Source organism: Caloenas nicobarica, chromosome Z, assembly GCF_036013445.1.
Source record: "Caloenas nicobarica isolate bCalNic1 chromosome Z, bCalNic1.hap1, whole genome shotgun sequence".
In the NCBI taxonomy this organism is placed as follows: domain Eukaryota; kingdom Metazoa; phylum Chordata; class Aves; order Columbiformes; family Columbidae; genus Caloenas; species Caloenas nicobarica.
In genome coordinates, this window is record NC_088284.1 from 16,755,239 (window position 1) to 16,773,253 (window position 18,015).

At 37.8% G+C, this 18,015-nt stretch overlaps 1 protein-coding gene across 3 annotated transcripts in view; it reads right to left on the minus strand.

Moving 5' to 3' along the window:
* The window catches only part of HOMER1 (homer scaffold protein 1), a 93,616-nt gene that overhangs the window by 61,412 nt on the left and 14,189 nt on the right, over nt 1-18,015 (minus strand). For all 3 annotated transcript variants that reach the window (XM_065657249.1, XM_065657248.1, XM_065657246.1), the window contains exon 2: nt 5,299-5,455. In XM_065657249.1, coding sequence (XP_065513321.1) covers nt 5,299-5,455 — 157 coding nt within the window. The remainder of the gene's footprint in view (nt 1-5,298; nt 5,456-18,015) is intronic.

Below are 18,015 nucleotides of genomic sequence, written 5' to 3' on the forward strand. Positions count from 1 at the left end.
GGAGCATCTCCCTTATGAGGAAAGGCTGAGGGGGCTGGGGCTCTTGAGCTTGGAGAAGAGGAGACTGAGGGGTGACCTCATTCATGTTTATGAATATGTAAAGGGTGAGTGTCACAAGGATGGAGCCAGGCTCTTCTCGGTGACAACCAATGATAGGACAAGGGGTAATGGGGTCAAGCTGGAACACAAGAGGTTCCACTTAAATTTGAGAAGAAGCTTCTTCTCAGTGAGGGTGACGGAACACTGGAACAGGCTTCCCAGGGAGCTTGTGGAGTCTCCTTCTCTGGAGACATTCAAAACCCACCTGGACACCTTCCTGTGTAACCTCATCTGGGTGTTCCTGCTCCGGCATGGGGATTGGACTAAATGATCTTTTGAGGTCCCTTCCAATCCCTGACATTCTGTGATTCTGTGATTCTTGTGCACTGCAGTGCCTGGAAGCCCACTTTTGAAATAACCTGATAGAAGCCCAGAACAGAGCTGTGCAAGTTCACTTAATGTTCAATCTGTCTTGCCATGGAAGCTGTCAGCAGTAAAGTTTGAAATGAAATATCCTGGGCACAACGTAGAAAACAGTCTTCCTCCCAACTCAAGCTCTAGCTATGTTGTCTAATCTGCTAAAGCCCTAGTTCCATCCATTGCTTGATTAATTTGAACTTACATCACAGATCTGAGAGTGTGTGTATTGTGCATGCAACAGGCATGTTTGAAGCCTGCAGGATGTGCATTTGCTGCAGTGACAGTGGCATATCTGGTTGCAAATTAACCCAGTGAAAAACCTTGGAGAAAACAACCGGTTTTTAGCTGAGACGGCTCACTGCTTCAGCTGACCGTGTGCCCGGCGGCGCAAGAGGGAACCCACAACAGGCTGCCCAGACCAGAATGGGATATTTGTTTTGACAGCAGTGTGCATTTAGGCTGGGTTACAGTGACCGTCAAGTTGCCTCCTTGCAAGTGAGAAAGGTACGAAGATAACCTTCTAAAAAATAATTGTATTGAGGAAGAGTTGCTGCAATTCTTCCCTTTATTTTCCAGCAGAGAAAAATAAGGAGGCTCTACTCCAGTGGACAGTTTTAGTCCAAAGACAGCAAGTTTCTTACTGGGAAAGCTACATTCGGATCCCAGTGATACCAAAAAAAAAAAAAAAAAAAAAAAAAAAGGCCTTTCATCAGATTTACCAGTTTTGCAAGGAAATCAAGGCTTTCAATCCTCTCTGAATTAAAACCATTAATATGCCAGATCTTTCAAGTGCTAAATTTGTTATGCTTTTAAGAAGTGCAATGCTAGAGCATGTTACAGATACAGTCAGTGTCAGCTACTTCTGGAAGATACTAGATACAAATCCCTCATATCTTTGGCTTTAAAAAAATAAAGATTTATTTTTTAAATTAGAATTTATAATTAAGCCTGTCTTGTCTACTCAAATAGGTACTGCTTTAACTGCTTTTCTCTATGCCAGTTTTCACTGTAGAGTTACCAGTATAAAAAGTGTCAAATATTTCAACAACTTTTAAGAATGTTGTTAGTATAAATGTACAAGAATATCTTAAAAACAGAACAGAGTCAACCTGACAGGCAGACATTCAGCTTTTGAAGAAAACTGATTTTGTTATCTTTAGATTTTGTTGGAATAATGAAAGAGCTTTCATGTTTTCCTTTCATATTAGTTTAGCTATGAGAAAATAGGGCATGTCTCTTAGCTGTTTATTTTACTGACTGCAACTCCAACAGCTGCAAAATACACAGCAGTGGTCAAATATGGTTTTATCTTGTGCTAAAACTGACAGCAATAATAAAGACACACAGTATTTTTTAACTTCTGCAAAGGAAGATCACTGAACACCTGTGCTTACAAGCCTTACTTAAAACCTGTATTTGGCATTAAACAAGTTATCACGTTAATGTGTGATTAGTTTATTTTACTATGGGTATTAAAATGTAAAGATCATCTACTGCAGTAACACTGATGGGAAATTTGACTCAGAAATAACATATACGAGGCCCACGGAACCAAAAGGCTAGAAAAACACCCCTTTCTAGAGTCTCCTCTTGTTTTAGATGACCACAAATTATTAGGGTTTTTTTTCCCTATATTGAATCTGGTGAAATAATTATCAGAGGGTTAACCAGTACTGCAGGAATCACATTACTTATCTCTCTTCTTTTCTCAATGACTGCCAGAGGCTGAACAGTAAAGACAGTGGGATTCTGGCAATAATCCTAGTGCCTGTGTGCAGTGTTAACGGAGGAATAATGGAGGCTTCCTTCCATTACCTAGGAGAAAGAACTACTAAACCACATTTTCCAAGGAGCTATGAGATGACTATGTAATTAAGGAGAACAGAAGCCTTAGCAACAACTGCTCAATGTTGTCATGTCATACTGCAGAAGAAATTTTATTTTTCAGGCTTTCTCTTGATTCCTAGAGTGGTAGGAGAAAGAGGTTGCATAAAAGATATTTACTCAAGAGGTCACAGAAACCAGACTCGAGTTCTATCGAATAATTTGTATCAGGATCTTCCTGCCATGGACAACGGAGATCCAGGTATTGTACGTGACTATAAAATATGGCCTGTACACTCAACATCTTATCATCTTAGAACATTTTGTGGAGTCAAGTTAGAGGGAGATGCATAATTTCTTGTACAAGGTATTTTAACAGAGGACAATAGCTTCAAAAAACAGCATTACACTGAATGCATTAAAATAAGCAGAACTTGCTTCTATATGACATATCCTGGCTGAATTTGGCTCATAAACCCATTGATACAAAAAACAAGGAAAAAAAACCAACTCTGTCAAAATACACCAAAGATCCCCAAAAGCAAATTCAAGTGGGAATCTACAATGTATAACAGCATTCCTCAGAGCTGAGTGAAGATCATGTCTTAAAAATGGCCTTTTGTTTTCAAGAAAAAAAGATGTAATTACTTTCAGGCAATCAGTACAGAAGCTAAATTTTCTCCAGGAATCCTACTGAAACCCACTGACATAAAGAAAGGGAAGGGTGTGGGACAGAAATATGGTTATCACTAAAATTTAAAGTATATCTCTCTCAAACTTTCCTCACTGCAGTTTAAGTGAACATATGTGTGAGTTGCCATCACTTACAGACTTACTGCTCAGCCATGGAGCCGCTGTAACTCAGCAGCCACAAACATGTCGTTCTCTCCACCGTACAAACCCACAGGGTGCTGTAAACCCCACAAGCACCAAGGTGTGCAGTAAAATCTGGTTGGATCTATTCCCTCCAAGGGAGCAGCATGACAGCTTCAACACCAGTCTGGTTTGACAAGTCTTTTTGGCCAGTGGCAACATGTGTGTTTGAGACATTTTCAGTGTAAAATTTGGGTTTTTTAAGAAAAATCCACAAAATTACCTTTGTTATGTTTCATTTCAAAATTTAAAATGGGAGAATTAAATTGCATTTCTTTTTCACTTTTGCAAATTTAATGCTTCTGTCTGACCAATCGGCAACATAGGCGTTGCAAGCTTGGGTGCCAGCAGTGTTACTGACACCCAGCTGTAGGCCATATAGCAGAAACACTACCTGGATGCACTCCAAACTTAGGAAAGTTTCATGTTTACATTTAGCCCTTTGTACATACTAGATTGTATTTGTACACGTTAAAAAAGATGGGGCTTTAACTTAAACTAAAAGAATTCTCTGGGACTTATGCTGAAAACCTCCTTAAAATTCTTCTGTGGGTCTCCCGGCTATTCAGCTGTGTATGTTTCAGAGTGGTGTTGTGATGCCTAAAACAATGAGTCTTTTTTAATCATGACTGGGATTCTAGGTCTTAGTAGGACATCTAACACTTGGATTAGGATTGCAGCATTCACAGAGAGTGTAAATAAAAGTGATAGATTGCATTATCAATATACCTTGCCAATAGTACTGCAAATGTAAAGAAAATGCTGCAGTAGACAAAAGAACAAATAAATTGATGAACAACTGCTCAACAATTTAATTCTGCAGCCACTTTGCAGGAGTTGCAGCTTTGGACAAAGGCAGAGGAACCCCAGTGGATACCAGAACAAGGATTTTGTAAACTGTGCAGATAAGGTGCTACAGATTATGACTGGTAGTCTTGACTTCATACAGCATCTAGTTCCAATCCCAAAATCTTTATTTATAAATAGTCCCACAAAAAGTATTTTGATTATTTGACAGAACTAAAAGAATTATTTGAATGAAGGCTGGGAAAAGACAAAACAAAGTAAGACTTAAACTTGGAAAAATTATGGTAGGCTTGGTACCAGAGTTTAAGTCACTTCAAGTGGTATCATCTTTGACTATAAGGATCTCTCTATATACACTACTTTATAACAGAAATTCTCCTTCCTCATTTAAAATAACAATACTCTGGATATTTTTAAAAAATGCAGGGTAATATTTTTCAGCTTTCAATACATAGCCACAAAATCTCTGTGAATGCTGCTGTGCTCTAACAGACTGTTTCAGTTCCAGCCATCATGAACTGATGCATCTCCAGAAGTTGCAAATGAAAATCTCTTCAAAGGATTAAAACTTTTGATTACACTCTGTATATCTTCAATGTCCTTATTGCAAAGTTTTCTGATATGCTGTTGTAAAATTACTGGTTTTATACACACTTGGGGTAGAACGTAAGGAACAGTCAAGTATTTCTCCATGTCAAATTAATTTCTTAGACAAGGTTCCTTACAACAGCAGCTTGACACATTATCCTTCCTAAGTGAGGAAAAAAAAAAAGGAAAATTAAAAACACTCCTAGAAATCCCCAAACCCAAACCGAGTTTTGAGAAAAGCTTACCATGGAGATCTTTATTAGGAGGGAATCCTCACATTCTCTACAGCAAAAATTAGAAGATTACGTAACAAAGGATTTTCTAAGTGATTATGGGCATTGAACAGATGTCTTTCCTAATGCTGAAGTCGATGATATTGATAGATCATTGAATGCAGAGATGAAAACAGCTTATTGTAACCCTATTTGTACTTTTCGGGCATCTCAGAGTGGATGTCTTTTTAGCCTGCTCACAATATGACTAAGCGACAGGTCATCACTTAAATTCAGCAACAGATTTATCAAAGTAAATATGAAGACATGGAAAACAGTATTTTTGAATAAACACTTTAAAACATGTTATGAAGCATTTGAAACATGTAATCATGCAATGTTACTATTTTAACATGTCAGTAATCTGTTACTCGGATAGTGACAAAACCATCTGAGAAGATACATGAAGGACATCAGACTAGACAATAAATACAAAAATTCTTGAAGCAAGCAATTTTTCTGAAATAAAACTTACCTTTGAGCCATCCAAGCTGATTATCCTGTAGACATTTCTTGTGCTGTCATAGAAGTAGGACACAGTAACAGCATGCTTGCTGGTGGGAACCCAGTTCTTCTTAGTGTTTGGGTCAATCTGGAAGACGTGAGCTCGGGTGCTGAAGATGGGTTGTTCCCTGAAGAACAGAGAGTAAAAAGTCATGAATATAATTTGTACATAATATTGTTGTAAGCAAGTTATCTGCCAGTTGTGCCCACTGGGATGTACACATTTTACTTTGCGTGATAAATTTTTCATGAGAACTTCTGTGTGTGTGGCTGCATAGAGCAGATAAATGCATGAATGTACATATGCAAGCAAAATGCAAGCTTTCTGAGGCAAAAACCAGCACCCAGCTGTAGAATCAGATAAAGACAGACATCTCTAATATAGATTCAGCCTTGTCCCATCATCTCCCCAGCCCTCACCCTCTATCTCTTTAAACTGACTGGCATTAATGAATTTGTAACTTCACCTCATTACACTGCACACTGCAGAATGTGTATGACTTCAAAACCCCATCTTCTCAAAAATCTTTTAATCCTCTGACTATTCTAATCCATTTTAGGCCATAATCTGAAGCTGAACTAGTTGATTCAATGCAATTACTCTAAAACTAACATTAATTAAGACCAGGAACCTGGGTTATGAACCTCTTACTCTTTGGATCTTCACACCTGAACATTTTCATAACAACACTAAGTATGTATAACATATATGGTTCAAAGCTAACTGCTTAGCAAATAAAATTATATTAGGTAAAAAAAACCTACTATTTTTCAGAATTTCTAATTTATTTTCCCCATGATCATTACCAGGACATGTAGTATTGCACAGAAATCTAAAAATATTTTAGTATCACTAAGATGGTTGTCAGTTTAAATTTAGCTACATTTTAGTGACACATACATTGCTGTATTCTTCAGGGAATGTTACCATCAAATCCCAAAGATACTAAGTACTAAATTTTTAAGTTAGATTTAAGTTTTTAGGTTTTTAGACTCTTGTTTTCTCCGATTTCCAGGACACAAAGCAACATATTCTTTGTCCCTGTCCTCGTTTTCCTTTAAGAGCTAAGTTTTTAATACATTTTTCTACCTGAAATAAAAGCAAAAAAAAAAAAAAAAAAAAAGGATTTTGGGTACTCATAGTCAAAGGGTTTTCAGCTGGCCTCATCACAAAGCAGTATGTGTGAACTCTCAGAAATATGTGTACTGCCTGGCAGCAAGAACTGCTGAGAACAGCTGCTTTCAGCAGCAGAATCGTATCTGAGAGTGAAGGCTCCTTGAAGCTCATCTGCCAGAAGATGTTGTGTTCTCCTATGTTGTGTGCTGGAAGAAGTGACAGAGAAGACATAGAACAGATCAAAGACAGTGAAACAGTTTTAGTGAAAGCCAAAGAAGGAGGGCAGGCCATGGGGATCAATGTACGTGCTAGTCCTCCATACAAGTGTCATTGTAGCCTCAGCATCAACTCATCTTCTCCTTCTAAATCACCAAGCTACAGGGGGTTAGGTAGCTGTGTTCCTGATTCTAATCCCACTCCCTTGCAAACAAAAGTTATGCAAAGGTAACTTTTATGGCCCTTTTGTTTAAAATTTGTTTAAAATTCACACTAATTCTTACGGCCCTTTTGAGTATCTACAATTACTTCAGTCATACTTAAACCTTAGTTCGTCTTCAATATTAGATACATTTTCCATTTACCTCCCAATTAAGCATATCTAAATATAATATGAAGCATATTACCATAATGCAACCAGTTCTTTAACTCTGGAAAGTTAAAGAGCCCATCAAAACAAAAATCTTAGAAGCCTGACAGCTGTTCGGATGAAGACTGACATTGAAAGGAGAAAATAAAGGCTCTGACCACATTAATTTAAAAGATGAAAGGAGAGCTGAATCCAAATTGTAGATGTGCAGTTAATAAATACACATTTGACCAGCACTGATATTTAGTTCTGTCACAGTACAGTACATCACACCACAGGTTAGGATTTTAATACATAAAAGGTTGGCAAAAACTATATGACTAAAGCAAGTGAGAGCGTCAGTAAAAGTCCAATTGTTCATCCCTAAGGTGCTTCTCTCCTGCACTGTCAGCACAAAAGTCTTCCACAGCCTCAGCTAAATATCCTCAATTTGTCTGACGGGGTGGCCTGCAGGCTCCTACGGCGCTGCTCCGGGACAGGCCACAGCGCTTCACAGGGCCTTACCGCTTGGTATCGCAACAGCATAAACAAAGCTTACTTAAGGCTTTTTTAGTCACTTCTGATAAAACTATAGTTACAGTCTTTTCTTTCCATGTTTTAACTGAAACTAAAACTTTGCTGAATGACAAGCTGTCCATACTCTGCGGAAAAAGCATAGCTCCCTTCAATAAACTAGTTGGACAGATCATAATTTTGCCAGATTACTGGGGTAATTAGGATTTTTTTCTGACAGAGATGCTAAACTTCATATGCCTCTAGAATTAGACCAGCATTTTGACACTAGACGATGAACATTTATAACTATTATTTTTTCAAACAAATTGAAGTTATGCACCTTATATCTACAGGATTAAATGTGTTATAGAATCAGTCACTGATGTGCTGCTGAAGTCCTTCAAAGCTGCTATTACAATTAGGTCATCCATACTTTTCTGTAGCAACCTACGATAGAGCTACTTAAATTTCAGATTTGCCAAAACATTCAGAAACAAAAGGTAATATATAAAACATATAGGAGATTTGTAACTTCAGCTAATCAATCTTTACTCAAATCTTTTTCTACTATTATCCACATATCCTCCCAGTCTGGAAGTTTCAATTAATACAGTTGCAGTAATATTAGCTATAGGAATATTACTATTAGTTAAATAGGATAATGGTTTCCTTTTTTCCTCACTAAGTACCCAGACAATTAATGTAAATAAAAAATATATTTTATAGTCTATATTTATATACATTAAAATTTAAAAATCTACCTCTGCCTATATAGAGCTGAGATAGGAAGAAGAGAACAGCTTTGAGTAAGAAAAAATAATCCTGTAAAAAACCCCTATCAGTTCCTTACTCTTGCTTCTCTTCTCCTTTCAGCTTTCTCTTGTCATTCTTTCATTACCAGAAGGTATTTGGTATTCATTAAAGACACTAATAGGAACTAAGACAAGAACTCATCACTAATTACAAAGAGAAGTCACTCATTTTTCCAGAAATATCCTGAGGCTGAACAAAAAGAAAGAAACTAACAAGAATGCCATAGTAACACAGTTTGACTATTAGAAATGTCTGCTCAGGCATGGCATAAACATTCAAGCTAATATGCTGCTGTTCTTAACTGGCTTAGACTGCAACATTACAATGGTCAAGCACAGACTAAAAAGAAATAAATCCTCTCAGACTTGAGTGGCAATGTGAGGACTGAAGAAGCATGAAATACACCACTTAAGCAGGTCACACCAGATTTTTTCATCATTGATACAGAAATCCATTAATTGATAAGTGATCAGTCCTAGGCTGGGCTTAGGAGAAAAGCATGTGTCCTAATAGTTGAATAAACAGTGTTTTCAACCACACTTTCCATTTTGACATCTTAACACATCTTTTTCAAAAAAATGCAAACTACTGAATTATAAGAACCTAAGATTTCATTTTCCCATGTCTTAGATTAATTGAAGCTTTCACAAAAGAAGCTTAAGTTAGTACAGAAGGTTGGAAAGAACTTTCCTTGCTAATCTATAATTAATGTTTCCTTTTTTTAAAAAAAAGTATCTATTCTTTAACATGTCTGGTACTTTCAGATCATGCCAATACTAGTGCTGAAGACCTCCTTCCTCTTATTTCTTTTCTCACACTGTTGTTTACCATGACTCCAAAGTTATTTTCAACTTCTCAAGGCTGTGATTCTGTTGCCTTAGTTACTGTGAAAACAATAAGACCACTGAAAAGAAGGTATGAACTTCTACAACATTAGTTGGCATCCTACTTGCCTCCCTTTATGGTCTGTTAATGATGATTAAAAAAAAAATTATACACCCTCTCCCTTCCCCCAGCATACTGGTCTAAATTGGCAAGGTTTTGGTAGAGAGGGTGCTGCACTGTGTGAGACGAGGCCAGGGACTGCCCCGGGCAGACACAAGAGCAGACCAGGATTGGGACTGAAGGAACAGAAGAGACACAGGAGATGACACCTGAGCAAGAGCTGGAGCGAAGAGCTGCCCAAGTAGGAGCAGACAGCCACCACAAGCTCTGGCCATTATCTTCTGAGTGCCACCTGTGGTGAGCGGATGGGAGACCAGGATGGAGTTGGAGAGATGTCCACAGGAAAGATGAGGTGTGTTTTCTGTGTTTGTCTTCATCTTCATTGGAAATACACTAAATTAAATTTCCTTAAAATTTCCTTAATCAAAATGGTTTGGTTGAGTATGACATTCCCTCACTGCCACAAACACAAAAAACAGACGTAAACCTTGATATAAAAGCCTCTTGGATCCCCAAAGCATTCAAACACACTAGAAGTTTTAAATCTCTAAGTAGAGCTATTTTCCCCAACTAGTAGGACAAAAGAGGATAAATAAGGAGGTTCAGTGTGATGTGGCCCTCCTATTCAGCTCAGCTTTGATAACTGCGAAGTATCTATCAAGTAATGAAAAATCCATGAGAATGAACATTTATCTCAATCATTTCAGCAATTTATATTTCCCTGATGTAGATCTTAAAAACTCCAATGAACTGCAAACTCTCTCAGCAGGCATCACGCGCATGTTTTTGTGGGTGGTAACTCTGGACATGGTGAGTTCTGAGCCTCTTACAGAGTTCTGTCACCCAAGGTAAGTTCTCACCGTATCAGACAATATGAATCTCCTGCATGATCTCTCAGGCATTTGCTAATTATCCTCAGATTTAGGATAGGACAAAGACCTTTTTGCTTTTTTCAAAATGACAGCACACCAAGACTACAGCTTTCTCCCGATGCCCTGCTACAGTCTCAAAAAAAATACCTTCCCTGCTTGTTTTTAAAGCTGTAGCAATCTTTTGTTACTCTAAGCAGCTTGAGGAGAGATCCCTGAAAAGAAATGAGGGGAGTGATTCAAAGTGCAGCTTTAGTCAAAACTAATTTGTTGACTATGGTATCAAAACACAGCCAATGGTTTCTCAGGAGTCAACAAGCTCTGCAAACACAATTCAAAGCAACAGAAAAACACAGATTTTTCCTTATTCTTAAAAATGCTCTGAAGTCAGATAAACACTGTATGCAGTAGCTTGTGGGACAGTATTGCATAACATTGGCTTGTTGTTGTATAGCAACTGTTCTGAAATAAAATATTTTTCCAGACAGAAAGTGACTGACAACTGTCATCTAGAAATAAATATTAAAATGATAAAGTACTTCAATAAAACATATTTGTGAAATGACATATTAAGATTTTTCTTTCTATATTACATACATATAATAATAACTTTAATGTCTCAAAACAAGTTTTGAGATATTATAAAAAGTGGAAGTTACAATCAAGCAACCAGATTGAAATCTCTCCCATACGAACAGTGGTTTATCTAGTTTTACACTTACATTCTTAGACCTGCTTTTGCGGTTATGTTTTCGGCTTGAGTCAGGTTTATTCAAAGTCAGCAAAAGCTTAGGAAGTTGTTCCTAAAAAACTTGGTAACTGTATTTCCATAGAAGTTAATACATATATGAGCCTATATACCTATAAAGTCCAATAGCTTATGTTATCAAATACGTTCTATAGCTACACAATACTGCACAGAGCAGTGCCTTCAAGCTTTTCTCTAAACTGTTTTGTTCCCATTTAATGATCAGTGTTTAGTATTAGATCTATTACCACTTCTGCATTAGCATACCATCACAAATAATACCAGCAATTTTTCAGGATTTGAAGTGAGAAGTGATCTAGTACCTTTCATTAAACCTATAAGGTTAAGTAAAAAACACATTTACCAATGCAGAAATACCAGTATGTACCGTACGTTAGATTTTCAGGGATCTGATGTTTTGACCAATAAAGTGTTTGAGCTTGAAATCAGATACCGCACAGTACTTCATGGAAATAACAGGAAGTCAGAACAAAATCATTTAGTGATCTGCTCACATTTGCATTTCTGTGAAATTAGTGTTTTGTCATGGGGGATCAGGAGACAAGGCCTTGCTGATATGCCACAAGAAGCTGCCATGCCTGCTCACTTAATAAGCTTGGCCAGCTCCAACACTTTGCTTTTCCAAGGGTAAGTTGTAGCCTGTGCTTTTATTTTTATAAATCTACAATAGACATTTTGATGCCCAGTATTGCCTGTTTTTCAGAAGGAAAGGTTCAAACCCCAGCCCATAAAATCTGCCCCTTCCCTTCCACCTTTGCCCACACTACAGCACCTATGATTCTTCATCCATGTTCTTTGCTCAATAGCTCTAGTCTTAAATGTGCTTCAAAGAGGCTTCAAAGATGGTAGAACTATAGATCATGGTTTGAAGTTATTCCAGTCCTATGAAATCACAGATCAGAGTTTGAAAACACTTTAGAATCATGCAAACATTAGATTTTTAAAGTTCCTTAGATGTCAAATAACTTTAGAAGACAATGGCAAACCCCCCATTGAACTGATGAAACAGCTTCTAACATTAAAAGGTATATAAATAAGCAAAAGCATTGCCGGACTTCCCTCCACTTCCCCCACTGCATAACGGTGACACATGTTAAACTGAGTCATAGGTCGTTTTAGATTTCGAATTGGCTTAGTAGCTTTAGTCCAGTGAATGTGAAATCACAACATACTCAAAGATGCTGTCCAAGCTGTAAAAGCTGTTTACTACTGGAAAGGATTCTGTGATGGGTTCATACAAAAATCCCTAGAAAACAGCCTACAGGAAAAGACTCCAGAGCACTGGTATTACTTATAGTGAAGGCAGACAATTAAACCTAACAGAAATACCAAGAGTGCCCATTCCAGTGGAAATGTGGCAGAAAACTTCATCCAATTTTACACCTGCATCATCTTGTATCATCCTAAAGAGACAGCCTATCATGCAGTCCCACACTCTGTTCATTCAATAAGGAGCTATTGGTGATGATGGCAACCCCTCTTGTTCTTCTTTACCAGGTTTTTCTTTTTTCTTAAAAAAATATTTTTACAAATAGCAGAATTAATAAAAATTGGTCTAAAACAAAATTCTAACTCACAGTTGGACTTCCAGTGTCTAACAAAAAGAAAATTCCACTTGAAACCTTCCTGCATTTTTGAGCAGAACATCTCATCCAAGAGATTCCTCTGTGACTATTAAGAACTGAGCTCTTACCCTCCCAGTAACCACTCTTTTCTACCTGGCTCTATATTTCCATAAAATTCTTAGAAATCTATTATCTTTGAAATGTCAATGTCCCCACAAAGACTAGTTGAAATGTAAGAGCTATTCAGGCAGGAGGGGAAACAGTTGCACTATATCAGCATACCTTAAACCTCTAAGCTTTAAAAAAAAAAAAAAAGAACTCAACATTTTACTATGGGCTATGAAGTATAAGCAAAACACATATGTATACAGCTAGCAGCAAATAACATAGTTTTGTACAAGCCAGTCTAAATTTGACACCTATGTGTAGAGAGAACTCTAATGAAGTCAGTGGTTATGAATGTTCATTAGTAGAAAAACTGTCTACTATGATTATTTGTATCAATGAATAAAAGTTCCTGCACAATACAGGAGGCAAGTCAGGAAAGCAGGCAACTTCAAAATGTAGGATGGAAAACATTTCTGAAATCAATTGCTTCTGGTAATATTTTGGCACATTCACTGATGTTGATGGTATTTTTATGTGCACATAATCCTATAAAATAGCCCATTCAGGAAAAAATAAACCACTCTATATATGCCAATCTCAACTAAATGCTCAGAAAGCCCATACATAAGACCTTCCAGAAGAGTAATGGAGAGAAGGCAGGCAGAGGGGTATTCTACAAGCAGGCACTGTAAGACAAATGCAGACAGCACTTAAAATGTATAGTCATCATATAAAATTGCAAGAGCTAGGACTACCATACCTTGGGAAATAAGGCTCTTGCTATTAAACAAAACAAAAAAATCCAAGAAAACATAACTACGATTACCAATAAGAAAGTTCACTTAAACTCACTCCTCTTCTGTCTGAGCTTCCCATTCATAAGAGACCAGTGAAGGATAGTAGTTATTGGTAAACTTTATAATAGCAAAGAGCTTCTTCCACAGCACAGATTTAAAATTAACTGTAGCACAGCACAGAAGTTACCGTTTCACAAATTTAATAACATCAACAGCATGGAAGCTGGCAGAGTTGCAAAGCACGGGACAAATCAGCGCCCACGTTCCTGCTCTCCATAGAGGACAAGAAGAGCCAGGCATAATGAGTTTATTGTTGGGACAACGGTGGTGGCAGGACAGGACCCTGCCTGTGCTGGTGGGCCCAGGCACAGGAGAATGGAGCGAGTCTTTGACCAGGACCCAAGTGACCTAGCTTTGATCTGTCTCTCAGACCTATCTTCTTGCCTCCTTGCAAGTCATTCATTTGAGCTGACCAACTCTTCCTTGGCACTCCTCCTCTTAAAAAATACACATTTCCAATCTATTTCACTGGCACTTCTGTTCAGACATCTCACTAACTGTGGAACCCTACAAAACATCAAGAACAAGGGTCCCTTAAACAGCTGAACCCTAAATATTTGTCTCCTGTACTCTTCTTTGTCCTGCTTGCCTTCACAGACTTAACATCACATTCATTTTGACTTGCTCTGATCAGTGTTTTTACCTACAAACTCAAATATATCCACCTCAAAGATACTACAAAGTGTGTTAATAATAAAGCTGGTCACTATCACTTAGCATACTTCGAGGACAGCAAGCAAACAGATCCTGCCACCAATATCTTGCATTAAGAACAACCCCTAGGAACCTTCTTTGGCCCTCACAATATTACAAGGCACAAAAAATGCAAAATCACTTAGAAGCCAAAAATTGTCTGTTGTTTCAGCCCATCTTCAGATGCCTAACATCAGGTGGGGATGGCTCTAACATATTAACTTAAATTCATGAGGTTGATGGAATAAATTATTTTGGTAGGTCAGTGTTAACTCCACTGCATGACAGATGTTTTAAATTCGTATTTTCCTTAATTTCAAGAGTAAATTTGAGATATCAGTAGAGAAGACTTAAGCGAATTCTCTACTTGCATAAGTATTTCTCAGAATACGGTGAATATCTGGATGACAGTGTCCACTCATTTTCCTTCCAACAAGTAATGGATCATATTCATCCATGATACAGTGAAATCAGATGGGTCTTATTAGATACATTCAATGTCCAGATCAACAGCAAAAACTCACATTTTGCTTTCTCACACACTGGAGAAAGTGAAAACTGAAACATGAAAACATACACACATTCTTCAGAGAAAGAACATGACACAGTGCACAAGATTCTGCAGTAAAATTAGGCTTATTTAGATGTGAGTCACAGTAACACCACTAGCTCAGGCATTTCATCCTGCTTTCTAGGTAGTATCTCACCAGTTGCTTGTCCTCACCATCCTGAACCTTTGCTAGAAGTCTGCCTCCTAACTGCACGGAACAACTTGCAGTCTGGCACTGCTGTTCTCTGGGGCTCCCAAGACAGTGACAGCGTTCCTGCTGAGCTCTAACAAGCAGAGTCAACATGTCCTCAAAGTCCTGATCAAAGCAGAACACACTGCACTACATTTGCTGGTTAAGATGCAAACTCCTATATACAGAATAAAATAGATACTACTTTAAAGTAAGGCTTGTATTCTAGAGCAAGGAAAAAAAACCCCACCTTAAAATGTTGGTATAATGTCAGTAAACATGGAGCTGCTTGCACTAAAGAGTAAAAAAGATATCTATAGGGGATATGTACAGTGTAATGGTAACCTGCTGAAAAAAAAAAAAAGGAAAAAATAGATAAATAGTGGATTTGCTTTCACTTTGATAATTCTGTGGTTTTTAAGACATGCCTGTTCTCCAGTGCTCCTAGCTGCCAAGTGCTGCTCAAGTTCTGCAGGTAGGCAACCAGCCAAAGTTCTACAGGAAACATTCACACCAAGAATTCATCACTATGAAAGTTCTTCCAACAGCTGCATGAAGGTCCATCTCTCTAAGGTTTTCCTTTTTTGCCCTCTCACCCAACCTTCAAAAGCTCATTTTCATACCATGAATTAAGCTAGACCTTCAGGAGTCAGATGAGATTAAAAAAAACGTATTACCAAGGACAAGTATTCAGCTTTATTGTCACTCTTTTCACTTCAGTTTATTAAGTTATTCCAGGGATATAGGCATCTTCAGAATTTTCCTAGGTACCTAAGTGATTATTCCTCTAAATCATCAAGTAAGCAGACAAAGGTATCTCTGAATTAACATCTACCTTAAATTTTCTTTTTACATTAAAAGATTTGAGAGAACTAATCATCAGGTTTTAATGACTTAGAAGCAACTAAACTATGACAGGTTTAATCTTAGAATAGATATTTACCTATAGTGAAAATACTAAGTAATCATGATAGCAAAAATTGATCCAAAGTTGTATTTTATTCCTAGATTTTGCTCTGTCCAAAAATTATTGTCGAGGAAGTCAAGAGAAGAGTTCTATCTTTACGGCTGGATAATTAAGTTTTAGGTGTATAGCTACTTCCCACATCAAGTCACTAAAAGTGTTAACCAGAAGCAAGCAGAAAAACAACCTAATGGACAAAGAACCTTGGAATGACAGGCTTACCAGACATTTCTGAAAGTAGTCTAGACGTTAGCACTCCTGCAACAGCCCTTGCGCACAGTAAACTAAGCTAAGCTGCAACTGGAGTAAGAAACAGGCAGGCAATAATCTAAAAATACTGATTTCCTTCCATTCTACAGCATAGATAATAAACTTTGCCACACATGCAACACAAATAGAAATTGGAGGAATAATGCTTCCACAGCACAATGTAGTAAAGGAAGAAATACAGGGTGTTTCAAAAAGATGGAATCAATTTGAAATCACCATCCCTTTGAAATTGAGTCCATATTTTTGAAACACCCTGTAACGTAATTCATACTTCTTCGATAAAAAAGTTTAGAGAAGTCCAAAAGCAACTGATAACCAGGTTTTCTTTTTACTTCCCTTAGTTCCTTAGTAATCTCTGCATAGAGATAATCTTTCCTTTGCAACCTCCATCTAAAACCTTCCATCAGTGGAGCTATGTGTCAGTCAGATTACTCTTACAGAACTCATGCAAATATTTTAAGGGAGAACATAAAGACGCCTAACTGTTCAGCTTGAACTTCTACTGTCACTTAGCCCAGCACTTCAACACACAGTCATACAAGAAACTTACAGTTTCCTGCCCTCTGCACCACCAGTTTTCATGAGTTTAAACAGACATTTTCTAGACATGGCCCTTAGGGACAGTATTTATAGTCTTCGGAACCTTACAAGACCTACAGTTTTAAGGGGAGGTAAAAAAAAAAAAAAGTAAAATAAAATTTTTAAAAAATTAAAAAAAAAAAAAAAAAAGAAGAAGAAGAAGAAGAGGAAAGAAAACCCCTATACCTGCAGAACAAGCACAGCGCTCCAAATACAGAAGCAGAGAGGATGAGAGCACAAAGTCACTTTGGGATCCAGAGATGCTGCTGGTGAGCCAGGACACCGTGCTCTGCTCTACAAGCAGGCCCAGCAGCACTCTCCTTTCCAGAGGCATGGAGGAAGAGAATGAGGAGTAAGGCTCCACACGGGACACGATTTTCAATCCACTGCAATGTCCAGAATGCAAGCCTAGTCCCATCCAGCATGTTTTCCTTGTCATGTTTCACAGACACCCTCAAATTAGTTCATGGACTCTTTAAGATCTAAAGTTCAGTAGTTTCTTTTGCAAAACAATTTTCAGTTTGTGAGAAGAGCTGTTAATACCACTCACAAATAACTAATTAGACTGATTGATGCTGACTGAACAAGGTGAGAATTAAGCCACATCAGATGGGGCCACTTTGGTGCTTCTGCTGAGGCACAGACGGGGAAAAATGGCACCCTTCAAGCGCACAAGGACTCTTTGATGTTAATCATAGTGTTTCGTGGGATATAAGGGTCCTAAGCACTGGTAGAAGCACCACCCAGAGCACCACATTCAGACAACTTACAGACTGAAGCTCCTTGCTTTGTTCCAACATGAAAGCACAAGACTGTCCAACAATCAACACCCTCTGTTCTGAAGTCTGGTCAGATGAATTTAGTTGCTGTAATGAAATCCTTCAGCAGCACTGACAAGTGTCAGTGTGAACAGCTGCTGCAGCAAGAAGGAACCAAGAACAGAGGGCTGGCACGAGGACATGCAGAGCACTGAAAACAGAGTGCCAATTCTGCATTAGCTTAAGTTCCATAAAAAATGGTAGAGTTCAATAAACAACGTAAACACAGTATTTTCTAATTTGACATTCAGTGTGATCTTGTGCGCTCCATCAAGTCTCATCATTGCCTATGACAGGAATTTCTGCTCTGATGGCTGTATTTCACAGGTATGAGGCAATAGATAAATGCTGGGGCATTTGACAATAGTGACAGAGAATTTTGGAACCTAAAAAGGAACAGAAGGAAGACAAAATCATGGAATCAATTCATCATATGTTTCCACTGACATAATCAGCAATAATATGGTAAACAGTCATAGTCATTAAAAATTAGTATTTTT